At 42.1% G+C, this 17,481-nt stretch overlaps 1 protein-coding gene across 6 annotated transcripts in view; it reads right to left on the minus strand.

The window, feature by feature from the left end:
* GRIN2B (glutamate ionotropic receptor NMDA type subunit 2B) overlaps nucleotides 1–17,481 on the minus strand; it is a 339,667-nt gene that overhangs the window by 76,210 nt on the left and 245,976 nt on the right. For all 6 annotated transcript variants that reach the window (XR_013231308.1, XM_077339269.1, XM_077339266.1 and 3 more), the window contains exons 5-7: nucleotides 4,430–4,638; nucleotides 3,710–3,881; nucleotides 916–1,069 (exon numbers count right to left, since the gene is read on the minus strand). Coding sequence is in view for 5 of the 6 variants with exons in the window: in XM_077339269.1 (XP_077195384.1) it covers nucleotides 916–1,069; nucleotides 3,710–3,881; nucleotides 4,430–4,638 (535 nt within the window). In the remaining variant the exon portion in view is untranslated. The remainder of the gene's footprint in view (nucleotides 1–915; nucleotides 1,070–3,709; nucleotides 3,882–4,429; nucleotides 4,639–17,481) is intronic.

Raw genomic sequence — 17,481 nt, forward strand, 5'->3', positions numbered from 1 at the left:
GGTTTGAGAGTTTTTGTTTTGTTTTTGGTTACAACTCAAAAAGACAAGAGAAATTTCATGTACTAAAGTTTGCTTCACAAAGTTTGAGTCCATTGGCACCTTTCATGTGCAAGCAAAAGCTGGTGCCTTGAATAAAACTTTGTTGTCTTAAAGGTGCTATTGAACTCAAACTGTGTTCTGCTGCTTCAGGCAAACTGGCTACCCACCTGAATCTAAATTTCTGCATGCTAAACTATTGCTAAAAGCACAGAAGAAAGTCTGGTTAAAGAGATGTTCACCATCCTTATCCATTGTTGTTCCTCTATATATTTGTGAAACAGCCTAGGGGTGGGACGTGTCCAGCTGTCCAGCTGGAATAGAACCAATCAGGGTGCAGCCAGCTTTGCCCTGATTGGCCCTGCCCCTGCAGCTCCCGCCCTCTGTCCCTAGACTCTAGCCTCTTTGCTCTCAGATGCCTCAGTGCCTGGAGCCAGCAGCAGGTAAGGGGAGAGGGCCCTGGGCAAATGGTCATGGTGGAGGGCTTGCTAATGAGGGCCTATTAGCCTGCTAGGCTGGGCTTGCTGAAGAGGGCCTCCTGGCCTGCTGACTGCCTGCTAAGGAGCTCTGTCCCGGCCCTGCTAACAAGCTGACCAGCCCCCGCCTGCCCCACTTCATCTGGCTGCAAGCTGCTGCCCAAAGTCACCGTAAGCTGCCTAGCCAGGGGCCAGGGGAGGGAACCCTTTCAAGGCCCGTTCTTAGGAACAGGCTTTGAAGCTATTAATGATGATCATTTGGAAAAGCAAAGGTAAGGTAAGGCCAAATAAACTTGTTTGTACAGACTTAAACATTAAGAATTAATTACTAATTACATTAAATGAAAGCTGATTTCATCCAATAATCCCCAGCAAAATGTGATTCCTTGGAAGAAACCTTTACCTAAGAAGGCAGAAGGTGAGACTGTCCCATTGCTTCGCGACACCATTACACTGATTCCTGTCTCAATGAAGGGCACAGAAAAGTCTACCACTTCTGAGCGTTCTGCATTTATGGTAAGGGATCCCACCGCCATATAAGCCCGTTTGGCAACCACCTAAAGGATTGAAAGCAAGCTGTTACAATTTTTTGAATACAGATTCCACTCAATTATTACTTCTGTCATCATCTAATGTTCTAATAGTTAAGTTTAATCCAATCTGCAGATATGTAGATACCTGAATCGTGGAAACAGATTGTCCTGAAAACTTGTGGGACTTTCCAGGCTTGCAGAAAAATCTGAATACTTGGGGAAAAAAATTGTGGAAGCTTGTACCCCCCCCCCCCAATGTCTTTGCATGGCCAGGCAGCACACCTACTTCCTCCTCTTTCAGAGTGTATGTGGTTGGGAGCTGCGAGAGCCCCAGCAGTGTCACCATTGATGTGTGGAGGAGACTGGAAACTGTGACAATCCTGACAGTGTTGACATTGGTAAGGAGGTTCACCAGGAGCTGCTGTGGTCCTGGTAGCATTGCCAGTTTTTTTTTTTTTTTTGGGGGGGGGGGCTGGCAGGGAGCTGTCCTGGTTCCAGCAGTATCTGTGTAGGGAAAGCAGAGTGCTCCTCACAAGTCTTTGCAGGTTCCCCAGTGTGCAATTGTGCTTGCTCTGGCAACTGGCACTGTGCAAGTGGGCTATATTTTTCCTGGGTAGAGGATGTCAGGGAAAGTGTGGAAATATGGTGATGAGATAAAGGTAGGCTTGCAGGTAGATGGGAAGGAAAGAAGGAAGCCAGAAAGGGGAAGAGGTTACTGGAGCTTTCAAGAAATGGAAAGGGAAAATGGGAAGAGGAAAGGAAAGGGGAAAGTCCTAGTGGATTTCCACTTGTATATTCTAAGAGTCAATCTGGCCATATCTGAGGGATATTGTGTGTTTAGTGTGCATTCTCATGTATAAACCAAAAGAAAGTGATTTCTTTTGGTTTACACATGAGGATGCATGCTCAGGATTGAACCTTGGCCCATGACAGAATGTAGCACTTGAGTACTTTGATTTTTTTTTATTGTGAGTTCTACATCTGAAATTATTATTACCTTATATATTGTTGGGTGCTTCATGCTTTGATTCTTATGTCACCAACTAGGTCTCATTGTTCTACTGTATGTGTGCATATAATTTACTAGATATGTGTGCAAATAATTTACTAGATCACTGACCCTCTAGGTTGAAACGTATTTGGTCTATGGTCATACCATGTGTAGCTATTGGAACTGTGCATGTAATACTGCAGAGACTGTTCTTCTAATGTTTTAATGTTATCTTTAACCTTCTTAATGTGCATCTAATAATAAATATCTGTATTTTAATATTTATATATATTTGTTGCTCAACTTTTGGATTCCTGACTTGTTTTCTCAGGTTGGGTTTTAGTTTCCTTTTTCCTTCCAGGCCATAGTTCTCTGGGGGAGAGGCTGACAAGGGAAGGGAAGAAAGGAAAGCAGAAGACAGGAGGAAAGAGAAAGGTAGAAAGTAGGAATGGGAGATGGAAGCAGGAAAAGGCTATGAGGGTTCTCAGGAATGGGAAAGAGGCTATAGTGAGGGAGGGGAAAGTGAGATGGCCCTTGCATCCCACCTGTTGTTTTCTGTTCTCTGCTGAATTCAGGACATGGAGATTCTTTTTAAAATAAATGAAACTGCTTCATTTCAACATTCACTAGAATGAAGTTTACTGTGTAGAAGCCATTGTGGGTAGTTTAATATTAATATGTAAATATATGAGACGGGCTCTATCTGTGACAATGGATAACTTCAGATATGGCATAAGAGGAATTTCTAATTTATATGACAATTGAAGAATGAGAGGAAAAAAGAGCAAAGGGTAAAATCAAATTTGCATATGAGAACTGAGAGATAAAGGTATAGAAGGATAAAGAAGGAATGAGTCGGCATGGTGTGGGGGATGAGAAGTGAAGGAAGCAGCAAGTTGTGCAAGAATGACTTCCTATCATATTTGGACTGCACTGTAGAAACAACATCAGATCAGTGAAGAATAGATGAAAAAACTTAATGGAGCTATGAGTTGTTTCCAAGAAAACAAAAAGCCTTTTTAGGATAATTAAAATGGACAGGCTCAGAATCTGGCTGAAGCTTATCAGTTAATGGGCAATCACTGAGTGTGGCATGAAAAAATATTTTCAGGGTATGTATTAAGCATGACATACCTAGAATAACTAGGGGAAAGAAAGGCACAAAGGTGACCACAGTTACAGTGCTAGGTCCATAGATTTCAATGGTGTTGGGATGTAATTCTGCTTGGAACAGCAATTGAGAGCCTCGTTTCCAGGACACTTCTTCTCACACAGAATTATAGCACATTTCCCTCTAAATTCTCTGGCTTAGATCTGTTTTATTTATTTAATTTTTTAAAATTTTTATGTTGCTTGTATCTCGGTATAGATTTTGTCAATATTTTATGCTTTATATAATGGTTTTCTTTTATACATTGAGTGCTATTGGTACACAAGGCATAACAGAAGTTTTAAAACATAATTATATAAAAATAAGTGTAAATGATCACAGAATGGATTCATGTTAATTCAAATAATTGTATTTTTAAGCCATAAATATTCATAAGCACATTTTCAAAGTAATGTTCAGTTCATTTCTACTTTCAGAGACAAAAAAATCAACTAGGTATAGAAAAAAGCTCTCAATTCTAGAAGTAAGCATGGAGTAAAAACAGGCATAGTTCATGGCTTACCTCGCCAATCATTCCATTCCATGTTCCATTGACCTTCTTCCCATGTTTGCCATTGGTTACCAAATAAAGGTCATAGGTAAACTTGACAAACTTGGAGATTTTCTTGAGAATATCAATACAAAAACCTTTGCAGCATTTCTTGATGTAGGCAGTTTCCTCATCCGTCTTGTTCCTAACCAATCATAACAACAGAGGATTATGCCAAACTAGTAAAATATTTGATCCCATTTTCCTTTGTGCTTTATGCAAATATTTACTTTTTACACTGATAATTTCAATGTGAATCTTCAAACTAAAATCCTTTTGTTTTTTTCTCATTTCCTACTTTGTTTAACATTTCTGTTCTAGCAGAAACTGAACATTACAAACAAGTTTTTCCTGTTGTTTTGTAGTGTTTAACTAACTTCCAACAGAAATTTGCTTGAAAAAATATTGATTGATAGTAGAAATTAAGAATTGTAGAAAGCCTCCCTCGTTATTCCCAGTTTTTCACATAGCTATCCTTATTTCCTTTCTTATACATCCCTCGATTTTTTAAAAAAAACACAGACTTGAAGCAATTGTTAAGTAGTTTTTTGAGCCAGGCTAGTTAGGATATTGTACTAGAAACCAGCAGTAATGCGGCTAGCCTGAGACAGTCCAGTGAGGTTTGCTGCTGGTGAGCATCCAGATAAGCATGCTAAGGGGAATCAACTGGAGAAAGATCCTGTTGACACCTACTCTGTCACGATTCTTTTTTGGCACGGGACAGTGTTTCTCATACAGGTACCACTTAATGGGTCCACATTTTCCACAATAACAAATGGTGCTTCCTCTAGGGTCACTATGCTAAGATGATCATCCTTCCGTTCCTCACGGTCAGGGTAGAGTTCAGAACGAGGCCACACATAATACTTCATCTTGAGACGCTTATCCTTCCACCATCCCACCTGAAGAGATAAAAAAAACAACAACAGAAAGATCATAGCTAAAATCTTCATCCTAAATTACAATTCACCACGATCACTTTCGCAAAAATGCAAGAAAAATAACAAAACCAGAATGTGTAGGAGCCAGTAATTTTACGGACAGATATTCCATTGTAGGAGAATTTTGTATTAAACACTGTAAAAACAATATAAAACAGGGTTTAGAAAAATACTGGCAATAGTATCAAAATATTCTTTCTTTGATTTGATTGTTAATGGAAGCTACACACAAAATAGTCTTTAAAAAGGTCTTACTCTAGAAGGTTTAACATTTAAATATATATATATAAATGTTGAAAGTTTTACTTATACGTTGATTTCTTCTATCTTTGGCAGATACATTTGTTTGTACACAAGTATTGGCTATAAGTTATGTCTGCAATTGAAGCTATCACTAGTTTAAGCTATCACTTGAAACATTACTGATTCTACTGAATTATTTTCACATTGATTATCTACTACAGTGTTTGATAATAAGTCTTTCAATCTAGAATTGAGAGAGACAGACACTGGAAGAATTACTCCGTTTCAACAATCCAAGAATGTCTTTATTAAGCAAACAAGACTATCTGTGTGATGTTGTTAATAAAACAACTAAAACAAAAATAAACAGAGTTGAATGTACATATAACTGCTGTTCATTGACATCTTGCGTGCAGAAACAAATTGGGAATGCCAGGGAACTTTCCTAGCTAAAGCTCCAAAAGGGGGCGCCCTTGCCCTCTCGAACAACATATGCCTCCCCACTGGACACACCACATGTTCCAAGGGCAGAGCAACCCCACCCTCAGTTCTGCCCCATCGCTGCGAACTCCCAATCAGCTGATAATACAATATATCAGGTCCAAAGACCCCCTTGCTTCCAAGGCTGACTAATATTTGATTGAGAGCCCACAACAGGGCTGGAGGGAGGGAATGTGAGTCTACACACAAGATGTCAATGAACAACAGTTACAGGTAAGTGCAACTCTGTTTTCATTTTCCATCTTGTGATGCAGTCCCACATTAGGAAATTCATGAGCTGGAGATCTTAGGTGGTGGGGTCAAGCTTCGTGGTTGAACAAAAACTGAAGCATTGTCCTCCCAAAACCCACTTCCCATCAGTCCTGAAGATCCAATGCAAATCCATGATAATGGGATCTGGTGATTAAATGCAGTTGAAGCCCCCTGGGCTCTGAAAAAATGCTCCCTGATGTCCAACTGGCACTTGATCTGAGAAGCTCTGCAAGCAGCCTTGATGGCTGAAATGACCCAGAGGGCAATCGATTTAGCAGATGCAGCTCTCCCCTTCTTGGGTCCCCAATAACAGATAGATTTACCTGATCTAAACTGATTTTGGGAAGGCATGCTAAGAGGTAAGCATATCTGAATAAAGCCTGCTCAGGCTCTTGTCATTTGGCCAAAGCATTGGAAGTCGAGACATCAAGCTCCAATGCCTTGGTCATCCTCAATAACCGCTCCCCATGGAACCTATAATCCTCACTGGGCCAATCTGAAGAAGGGCCACCAACTGTGTCATTCAGAGATGGCTTGGAAGTTGTGCTAGAGCTTGCCCTGGAGTGCTGCAACTCTCCCTCCTCCAGTTCTTTGAAATCAGGTCTGATGAAGATTAATTTAAAAATGACCTTACAAGCTCTGTGGTCAAAGTTCTTTCCTCAGCCAAGGGAAAAGGATCAAGAGAAAGGCAAGGCTAAGCTTAGCTATGCAGAAACACAGAATGCCAGCAAATATGTTTCTTACTTACAGTGGCAAAAAAGGAAATGTGGGTAGGGAGAAACTCTTCCTGAGCTATATGGAAATGGGGAACTACCTTAGGGAGGAAATCTCTTGAGAGGCATAAGAGTACATTTCCCAGGAAGAACTGCACTTAAGGTGGGTCCGATCGGAGGGCCGCTAACTCCCCAATCTGCCTGGCAGATGTGACTGCCACTAGAAAGGTCACCTTCATTAAAAAGGCCCCCAGTGACACCACCCCAAAGGTTTGAAAGGCAGAAACATTAAGGCAGATAGAACCACCTGAAGTGAACATTGTGGGATCTAGGTCTAGGGGGATAGAAGTTCAACAGACCCCTAAGGAACCAATTTGATAATTTATGTGAGAAAATTGAAGAGCCCTGGACCAACATTCCACAGGTCAAAGGGTACCCTCTGCAAGAGGTTGTGATCCTGGGACCACCACTGTATGGAGAGCACTGACACTCTCAGAACTGAAAACAAATGGAACAGGGAATGCTTGTTTGGTTGGAACACACTTAGGAATCAATGCTGAAAATATCTCATGTGCCACCTAGCAAAGCTTACCACAGCTGTAATAGAAGCCATGAGGCCCAAAATGCGTTGAAGAGACTGGGTAGATTGTCAGCAGTTCCTGACCAAAGTCTGAACCGCTTCAAAATTTCTTTGACCCCTATCCCGCAGCAGGAAAGCTCTGCCTAGCTCAGAATCTAGGACAGCTCCAATAAGCATTGCCTTTAAGGCCAGGGTCAATCAAGACTTCTGAGCATTAATGTGAAGGCTCAAGGAAACACAAGCACAAACACTCCTGAACACAATCCTGAACGTGCACTTGGAGACATTCATTGGATGATCCCACTAGGAGTCAATCATCTAAGTAAGGGAAAATGACAATACCCCTGGAACACAGGAAAGCGATGACATAAGCCATGCACTTAGTAAAAACCCTGGGGATGGACCAAAGGGTAAAATCATGTACTGGAAAACCTGGAACCTTGACAAAATTTAAGGTATCTCTTATGCCCAGGGTAAATTGACACATGGAAGTATACATCCTTGAGATCAAGGACTGAAAACTACTGATCTTTTGATAGAAACTCCATCACAGAAGGGAGAGACACCATACAAAATTTATAAACACATAATGTTTAATTAACCTCCTAAGGTCCAAAGTAGGATGGGTGCCCCCATCTCCACAAGTAAAAATCTAGAGAAAAAACCCAAGTCTTCAAGACCTTGGGGAAACTCCTCCATTGCTCCCTTTTCCAGGAGGTCCTGGATTTGGGAGGACAACTCTGTGAAATAATTATCCAGGGCCCAGGAACACAAAACAAGCTGAGGAACATAAAGGGAATGCAAATGGTAACCAACTTGAACAATAGACAGCACCCAAGAATCACGGGTGATCAGAGACCAGGCAGGGGCAAACGTGGACAAACAGTTCAGGAAGCTCGGGGGAACTTCCCTTGGTGGAGCTGGTGTTCAGAGTTTTTTAGGCTGTTGTCTTGAAGCTCCCTTAGGAGGCTGGGACTGTTTGGGGAACTGGTGACCCTGACATTTCCTGTTGTAGGGCTGGGAGAAATTCCTGGGAGGATACTGTTGGTCCTGTCGGTGCTGGGACTGAAAAACTGGAGTGGCATAGCCTTGCTGGAACCAGCCTTGATACTGTTGAGACACTAGAGGTGGAAAAGAGCTCAACATCTTAGCTGTCTGCCTGCACTTCTTAAGGGTTCCAAGGAACCCATCTGTGGATTGGAAAAAAGGGAGGTACACTCAAAAGATAAATCCTCAACCCAAGCCCGAGACTCAATAGGGAGGGATGTATTCCCCAACCAGGAGTGGTGCCTAATAATCACAACAGAAGCCATAGCCCTTGAGAATACTTGCACTGCATGCCGACCAGCATTAGTCACCTGCTTCGATGTTCTTAGGGCCTCCAAATGAATAAGGTGAGCCAAGCTCTTGGATTCCTCTGGAAGCATATCCAGATATTTGGAGATGTAGTCCCATAAAAAGTATTGGTAACTGCCATTGATGGTCTGGTAATTAGCGATCCTAAAATTCAGGTGAAGCTGCATGTCCTGGATAGTGACTGAGGAAAACACAGGATGGATGGATACTTGGCTGTGTCCTGTTTGACTCGGTATAAGCCTTCAAGCTTCTTTGAGGCAATAATCGTAGAGGCTGGCTTGTTCCAGATTGGAGCCATTAGGTTGTCCAACCCCTGAATGATGGGGAGGGCAACAGATGTAGGGGCATTGGAGTATAGCCAGCAAGATCTTTTCCTTGGCCTTTGCATCCACGGTTAACATATCAAGCTCTAGGGCATTTGCCATCTTCATGAGCTGTTCACCATGCAAACAACAGTCCCCAATATTTTCATCAGGGGAAGGTTCTGACACTGTACTTTGCATATTCTGAATCCCACCCACTTCCTCCCCTTCAACCTCCATGTACCATGAGGGGGCCATATGCAAGACTGGAGGTTTGTCCTCAAAATCAATAGGGAGGTCTTGGATTTCATCTCCAAATGGAGATTTGCCCATTTGCCCATTTGCCCAGGTACATTGGTGATGGATCATAGGAGAGCTGCAAAACAGTCAAACAACGTACTCAGAATGGGATATTTGTAGTTCCCTATCAAGCTTGGACCAGTTCACATCCAGAGACCTCTCGAGTGTCTGTTCGGAGTGGGAGAAGTGGATCGTCGACATGGTCCATTGGGGCTGTGCTAGGGGAATGCTGGATGTCTCAGCAGTTTTAGAAGGGCATGCTGCCGATTTCTGACTAGAGGACCTAGTCTTATCCTTATGTTTGGTCTTCTTTGAGTATTTAGCCAAAGGCTTGCCCCTAGGTGCCTCTTTTGCAGCTGCCTCTGAATTGGACTGATGCACTGTGCGCTTCGCAGGTCTGGGGCTCAAGATACGAATTGGTGCCAGAGAACGAATTAATGGGAGGTCTGACCTGGGCATTGTCAAAGTCGGGAAGGAGTGGGTTCAGAGGCAGGCTTGGGAGGGCTAGCAGACAAAGCCTTCTCCCACAGAGCAGCCTTCAAGTGGGAGGCTTGCCTTAGGAGAGAATTTTTGGCAAATAGTACACGCACCCAAATTGCGCACCTCACCCAAACAGAGGAGACAGCACACATGCATTTTAACCCCACACTTAGAGCATTTTTTTGAAAATCACCTTTGAGGCCATAGTAAAAAAGTAGAAAAAAACCCTGGATGAAACAATCAGAGCAATGAAAGAGACGTCTTCCTCTCCCAGCAGTGAAAAAGGAACCAAGGGAAGGGGGAACTCCACCATTGGAACATGTGAGGTGCCAGGCAGGAAGACTGGTGCATGCATATTTCTGAGGGGTCAGGAGCACCTCCTATAGGAGTTTTAGTGAAAAATCTTCTGCAGCTGTCCTGCGCTTGCTCAGTCCCAATGTGGGGCTGCAGTACATGACAGATAATGAACAATATTTTCAGGGTATAAGCTGTTGAGAGTCAAAGCTTCCTTCAACAAACCAGGCTCATTCTGACAAATAGAAGAAGAAGAAGAAGAAGAAGAAGAAGAAGAAGAAGAAGAAGAAGAAGAAGAAGAAGAAGAAGAAGAAGAAGAAGAAGAGTTGGTTCTTATATGCCGCTTTTCTCTACCAGAAGGAGTCTCAAAGCGGCTTATATTCGCCTTCCCTTTCCTCTCCCCACAACAGACACCCTGTGGGGTGGGTGAGGCTGAGAGAGCCCTATCACTGCTCAATCAGAACAGCTTTATCAGTGCCGTGGCAAGCCCAAGGTCACCCAGCTGGCTGCATGTGGGGGAGTACAAAATCAAACCCGGCTCACCAGATTAGAAGTCCGCACTCCTAACCGCTACACCAAACTGGCTCTTTGACACTTGAAAGCTTATCCCCTGAAAATCTCGTTGGTTTCTAGGATGTTACTGGATTTGAACCTTTTCTAAACATGTATTCTTGAAAGGCAGCTTGAGGTTTTGAAAGGGGACAGATCCACATTTTGGAAAAAATTGATATTGGTTCAAGTGAATATTGAAGTTTAGAGAGGTGGGATTCAATTCTTATTTGTATACATGACAATTTATTAAGATATTAATATGTGTAATATATACAGTTATTAATGTTATTTTATATTGCATATTACAGGGCACCACCACCAAGAAAAAGGTTCTTACCTTGAAAACGGGCAAACCATAAGCTGGTGACCATTTTAGCTCCCAATATATTTCAGTTTAATTATAATTATAGGATATAAGTTGGAAAAAAACCCATAAATTTTTGATTGTAAACAATTTTATTGGAACAAGACAATGAACTTTACAAGATAATAAACTCTTTTTTGCCTCACACCACTTTCTTGATTTTCTTGTTGGCATTCATGGAAAGTGGTCAGCCACCCCTTTTTTGAATAGCCATGGTTTACCATACAGATAAGGTAACTAAAGAGGACCAGGAGACACCAAGAATGATGCTGGTGGAAAACCTATACTGAATCTGACACAGCATGTTGTAGAACTCACTGGAAGACACAGGAAGCAGAAGAGACAATAGCAAACTCATGTTACTTTTCATTGCACCATTTCAGCAGTCAATTCACAGCCTTCCCAGTTGTTTAAGGAAGTATCCTGGCATCTGATTCCTTTATTGTCTCAAGCACAGGAAGTAGTTGTGATGCCTTTGCTGACAAGATTTTTGCTGACAAAATCTCTTGACTTGGATGTTGATCATAATATGCATCAGACAGAATAAATATATAAATTTAAGATAAATATATAACACACTGTCTGGTCTGTTTTAACCCAGTTACCATGATAAATGTGATAGGATCCTGGAGTATGTGAAGGCTGACAGTTGTTCTCTGAATTCTTGCTCATCTTGGTTGCTAAAATCATAATTCAAGCATTGATATTCATAATAAGTTAATCACTGTCTCAGGGCCCCTTCAACCAGCCATTCAAAGAAATGGTCATCCATTCCCTGTTACTAAAGAATCCCTAAAAGAAAAATGATGTGGCAACTTATTGCACAATCTGTAATTTGCCTTTTTTGGAGCAAGGTAACTAAAACAGCAGTGGGGAACCAACTCAAGGCCTTCTTGAATAACTTGAGTGCTCTGGACCTTTTTCAATCTGGCTTCCAAGTTCCAAGCAGGCTATGGCACAGAGACAGCATAGGAAACTTTAGTTGATAGGCCACACCTTTTAGTTGCTCCCACTTTGCTCCTTTGTGGAAGCATATAAAAGCAGAAGTAGGTACCATGCGATGTGCTCTGGACTTGTTTAAATTATTGCTTGCAGACTAGACTCAAAAGGTTTCCACAGAAGACCAATTATCAATGTAGGATACTGCCACAGAGTGCAGCCCCACTCTATTCAACTTCTATGTAAAACCTTAGGAAAAATCACTCATAGTTTTGAAATTGGGTTCCATCTATAAACTGAGAACACTCAGCTCCATATATCTCTATCCAAATCTCCTGGGATATGCTAGAGGTGTTTGATATGCTAGAGGGACATGCTTGATAGCTGTGGTTAGATGGCTGAGAGTGAAGAAATTGAAACTGAACCCTGGCAAGATGGAGGGAACACTCGCTTGGAAGACTGAGGTCTTGAAGTACATCATGTGTTCCATTTTTGATGGGGTTCATTTGACCCTTGCCAACTTGGTCAGGAGTCTAGAGGCATTAGTACTGGGAAAGCAACCAAATGCTGTCACACAAAGAAACAAAACCCTTTCTTCTCCATTTAGCCTGGATTCAGTTGATCTGGCCACTTTGATCCATGCCATGGTAACACCAAGACTAGACTACTGAAATGCACTCTATATGTAGGCCCTCAAAATAAATCCCAAAGCTCATGTGTGTTCACGTGTTGAATCATTAACAAGACTATTTCGACTTGCACAAATCCTGGGGGAAGACCGATTTATGCTCATCTTAGCAAGTAAACAAATAACATGAGAATGTACCGTACGTGACTCGATACCTGACTCAGACCCAACACCCTGTTCTGTGTGACTCAAGCTGTGCTTCATAGTTCCCAGTGGAGACAGAGTTTTCAGCCAGCCAGAAGCCCCTGGTGGCAGCATCTCTGCTATTTTTTCATGCTTCAGTCTCTGCTATCAAAGGAGCACATCATCAAAGAGGTCAGCAGACAACTGAAAGAGCAGGTGGAGAAGGAGTATGTAGAAAATCTGTTTACAAACACTTACACTAATTAATTAACCATGTTGGTCAAAGGAGATTAATATTGGTGGATGCTTCCACCTGCAGAATTAATTAACATGAAAAGCATTCCTTCACAAACCTCAAATTCACCTTTCAACAGCACCTGCCAAAGTGTCTCATTTCACTACACCTGCAGAACAGGTGATGGTTATTAATGGGCTTTAAAGCCAGCAAAACAGGAGAGCTAGAGAACTGAAAGGATTACTGCTTCTTTCATATTCACACAGCATAAAATAATGATTTTTAATGTCCTAAAGAATAATGTCATTGTTTAGTTATCATGTCTTACTTCCTTAAATAAAGCAACTACTTCTCCAAAGTGAATTCCCTAAATCACCCCCAGACTGGCATTTATGTATCTCCTGCCATTTTGTTAAAATGCCATTAATTATAGGTTTCTTAATTGCTACATTTGCAAGCTTTCTGCAGCTACTAAAACCTTGCCTTCTGACCTAATTATACCAAAGAGGTTAACAAGGTAAACGTTAAAAGCTTCTATGTTTAACACAAGAGGTAAAAACAAGATGGCACAGAAGTGATAAGGGCTATGTGAGTTCATAAGTGATGGGTCCTTAAATTATTTTTGATATCTTCTGGTACTCTTTTGCAAGCAAGTTCACAAATATTCCTGAAGACAAGCCACATGTTTTCCTGTGCAGGGTGAAGAAATTTTTCTAAGTGGGTCAAACATGAGGATTTATTTTATATCAAAAGATGTATTGAATGTTTTCCTCTGATGTACTGTGTGGTTCACACACATGATCAATGAGCAGCAGTATACATTAATATTGCCAATATTATTTCATGAACTGAAAGTTCTTTTCTTCATGGCTTCTTTCTCTATGGCTAGGGAAGGCATCACTAATTTTTTATTACCTTTAAACTACTTTTTCTGCTTGTGTTTTCCTGAGAATAAAACAGGCAATCCACACTTGTGAACAAGTGTAATTTGTTAGGTAAAGGTAAAGGTATCCCCTGTGCAAGCACTGGGTCATGTCTGACCCTTAGGGTGACGCCCTCTAGCGTTTTCTTGGCAGACTCAATACAGGGTGGTTTTGCCAGTGCCTTCCCCAGTCATTACTGTTTTAACCCCCAGTAAGCTGGGTACTCATTTTACCAACCTCAGAAGGATGGAAGGCTGTGTCAACTGAGACGGCTGCTGGGATCGAACTCCCAGCCTCATAATCAGAGCTTCAGACAGTATGTTGGCTGCTTCATGATATAAATAATAAAGATATGCCTGCACTAGAATCCCTATACTGTACAAATGTTTATGGACGTACTTTTCACCATTTTATTGTCTCATCCAGTACAAGTTTATCCCTCTCACACATAGTGGATGCCCCTCCCACTCTCTGCATGTACAAAAACAAACACACAGTCTCAGAAGTTTCCATGTCTTGGTCATGACCTAGAAGCCCCTCTAGCCATTACCAAGAAATGGAAGATATCACATACCTTCTACAGTGGTCATAGCAGTGGCATCACTGAAATAGAAACTCTATACAATGATTCCAGCAGGTAGGCTATATTAGTCTGTAGCAGCAACCTTAAGAAATTGTTCAGCAACAACTTTTTAGTTTAACTGTATTCCAATCAGATTACCACATGCATTTGACAAAGTGAGCTTTGATTCATGAAAGTGTATACCAGAACAATTTTTGTCAGTCTTCAGGCTGCTGGAATTCCATTTAATTTTTTCTATCCTATATGTTTGATATTGCCTAGAGCAGTGATTCCCAACCAAGGATCCACAGCCTTTCCCCTCTTACTTTAATTAATTTGGCCACAAGCTAGGGAAGTGGCTGCCTGCAGCAAGAGGACTTGGTGGTTAGGTCATGGGTGTAAAAATCAAAGAGGGGAAAGTCAGTTAGACTGTGGTATGGGAGATCTGGGCTCTCTTCTCAGCTCCTGCCATTCTTTCAAGACAACATGGGGTGGCCAACATAGATGTAGTAAAGGCAGGGAGGCATGGCCAACATAGATGTAGTGAAGGCAGGGAGAGGGAGTAAAAGGAGGGTAAAGGGTGCAAGTAGCAATGCCACTTATGGTGACATGTCACTTCTGGGGGGCATGGAAAGGAGGGGTGGCCAGCTGATATAACTTCTGACGGTCCTCGAAACCTGGAAAATTATTTCAGGAGCTCCTCCAGAGTCAAAAGGTTGAAAAAGGCTCGCCTAGAGTATCCATTGTGGGAGCTGCTGTGCAGATAAAGGAAGGAAGCCTTTCTTATAAACACAGATCATATAACAGAATGCATAGTCTAGTGTGCATCAGAATGATCTGCCCCAGTAAATGGATTGCTCCTTCAAGAGAACTTTCAAAATAAACCAGGCTAAGTTTATCCGAAATGTTTTTTATTTAAAAGAAAAATAAAAGGGTAAAACACACTGAAAACACAATCAAGGCTGGCTAAGAGGAAATCAAAGAGGAGAAAGCAGTTTCTGGGAGGCAATATTTACCAATCTTGAAGGAATCAATGAAAATAGCAGGAAAATGACCAGCATTATACAGGGTTAAAAGAGGACCACATGCAAGTCAGGGTGTGTAGAGAGTCCAAGAATATAAACACTGCTAAGGAGCAGGATGTGCTATTTTATAGGGCAAAATGCTGCCTGAGGCAATCTGACTTGCTAGCCCCTAAAAACAATGCCTTGATGGGCCTTTCAAAGTTTACCAAGAGTTGAACTATAGTGTAAATGCTTCTTGAATACTTGGTTTACTGGACAGGAAAGCTACCAAATTTGGGGAATAGTGTTAAGCATTATCTGATTAAGAGAAATGGGTGGGATTAGCTAGGAGATTCTTGGGAACCCTATTGTCCTAAATTAGGCATCTCCCTGGGGTGGGGAGAAGGTTGTTAGCGGATCAGCTGTTCCTTCCCACATGTTCTAATCCAGTGGTCCCCAACCACCGGGCTGCGGACGAGTGCTGGGCCATGGCTCCCTCTCCCTGCCCCCCCTACAGTGAGAAGCTTCCCAGGCTGCGAGCAAATTGGCCGCCAAAGTGGGCGATTAGCTTGCAGCCCAGCAAGCTTCTTTCTGCGGGAGGGGGGGGGGAGAGAAGCGCGGTCGCTGGCATGCTGGCGGTGCAAACATGCATGTGCGGCAGGTCCACACATGCGTGTTTGCGCCCGGTGGGGCAGCAAACGCGCATGAGTGGTAGTTTCGTGCATGTGCAGACCTGCCGCACACGTGCGTTTGCGCAGGGGCTGCCGCGCATGCGCGGCACCCGGATCGCCCTCCCCCACACCGGTCCGCAACCCCCAAAAGGTGGCGGACCACTGTTCTAAACTACGTCCACACTTGTATCTGCCTGGCATCCATTTCTTTGTCCACTTGGGTCTGACAGTGAATTTGCACTTATGATGTAACTGACATATTTTGATGTCATTTTCAGCCATGCACTATCATACTTATGATATCTGAAAGAGGAAGAGTATTAATGATTTATAAACTGCTCCTCAATGAGAGGAGGTGTCTGACTGCTTACAACCTCACATAATGCATGGAGCCAAATGGGAAGATGGAATATGAAAGAAGCTAGAGTTCAGGAGACAAAATGGGGAGAGAGCTAGAAACTTCTCTATAGACCTTCACCCCAGCACATCAAACTATTGTAGCTGGAGTTCTGTAACACTAGAGGTACTGTCCCAAAGCAAGAGATTGGTTCCAACCTAGGGGAGCAGAACATTGGCCTACCGCTGGGTTTGTGTGGTTGTGAATTTTGCAGCTAAAGCAATTATCTGTTTCTGGGTCTGTTTTTTGTTGAACTTGGTTCAAGCCCTACTTTCCACCACTTTCTCGCACATTATGCAAGAGCTAGAAATGCTTCTTCAGCATTAATGGGCTGGCTTGACAAGAAAGTGATTCTGGCACCTTCCTCTTTTCAATGAGGAACTGAATGCAGCCACTCATCTTCAAATACTGGGAAGGGCTTCTGGATCTAACAGCCAAGCTTGTAAGTAAGCTAGCATTCTGATGCCTCTCATTTTACAAATTAAAGACTGGCCCCAAATATACTATGGCCTTTAAAGGCCTTTCCAGATGATCTTCAAGGTCTTATTACTGAAGTAGTGCCAGCCCCAATTTAATGTCAACACTCTCCACTTCATGTAATGAAGGAGGGTAGGCACTGAATCCTCCTCCTCCTCCTCCTCCACCACCACCACCACCAATAGGTTTCTATAATACCGCTGTAATCACAAACACCTATCCACCCATTAAAACAGCAAACATGTAAAAGAAACTGTGTTTTCACAGCACTTCAACACTGTTTTTTGAATGAAGAGAAAATTCAGTTTTTCAGGATGAGTGCATCATTTCCCCCCAAAAGAAACCATTCATTCCATATGTCAAAACTATTATCTAGGAAAGCCATGGAATAGATTTTTCTAGCTCTGACGGGCTGCTGGAGGGATCTTAACCATGGTTTGAAGATAGTTAGCACATCTAGGAGTAACAAGGTAAGACTTGCAGTTAATACCAATGCCAGTGCAATGTTTAAGTGTTGTCATGGCAGGTCAGGGAAATTTACATTGTGATGGCACAGCAGTTACAGTGACAGCCTGCAATCTTTTTTGTGCAAATTCACAAACATCTGTTTATGAGTAAAAGCCTGCATATATAACAACCTTTTTCTGTTATTTGCGATGCAATTTCATTAACAGAACTAAATATGCACAAATCTCAAAAGGTTTTCCTCTAGGAATTGCGATTTTTATATGTTTTATTATTGTGGGGTTTTAAACATTTTAACCTGCCACGAGCCAGTTAGTCTGGGAGTGGCAGGTAATAAATTGAGAAAAAAATAAAAATAAAAGATATTAAAAAGATATATCTAT

The sequence above is a fragment of the Paroedura picta genome, chromosome 5, assembly GCF_049243985.1.
Source record: "Paroedura picta isolate Pp20150507F chromosome 5, Ppicta_v3.0, whole genome shotgun sequence".
NCBI classification, from domain to species: domain Eukaryota; kingdom Metazoa; phylum Chordata; class Lepidosauria; order Squamata; family Gekkonidae; genus Paroedura; species Paroedura picta.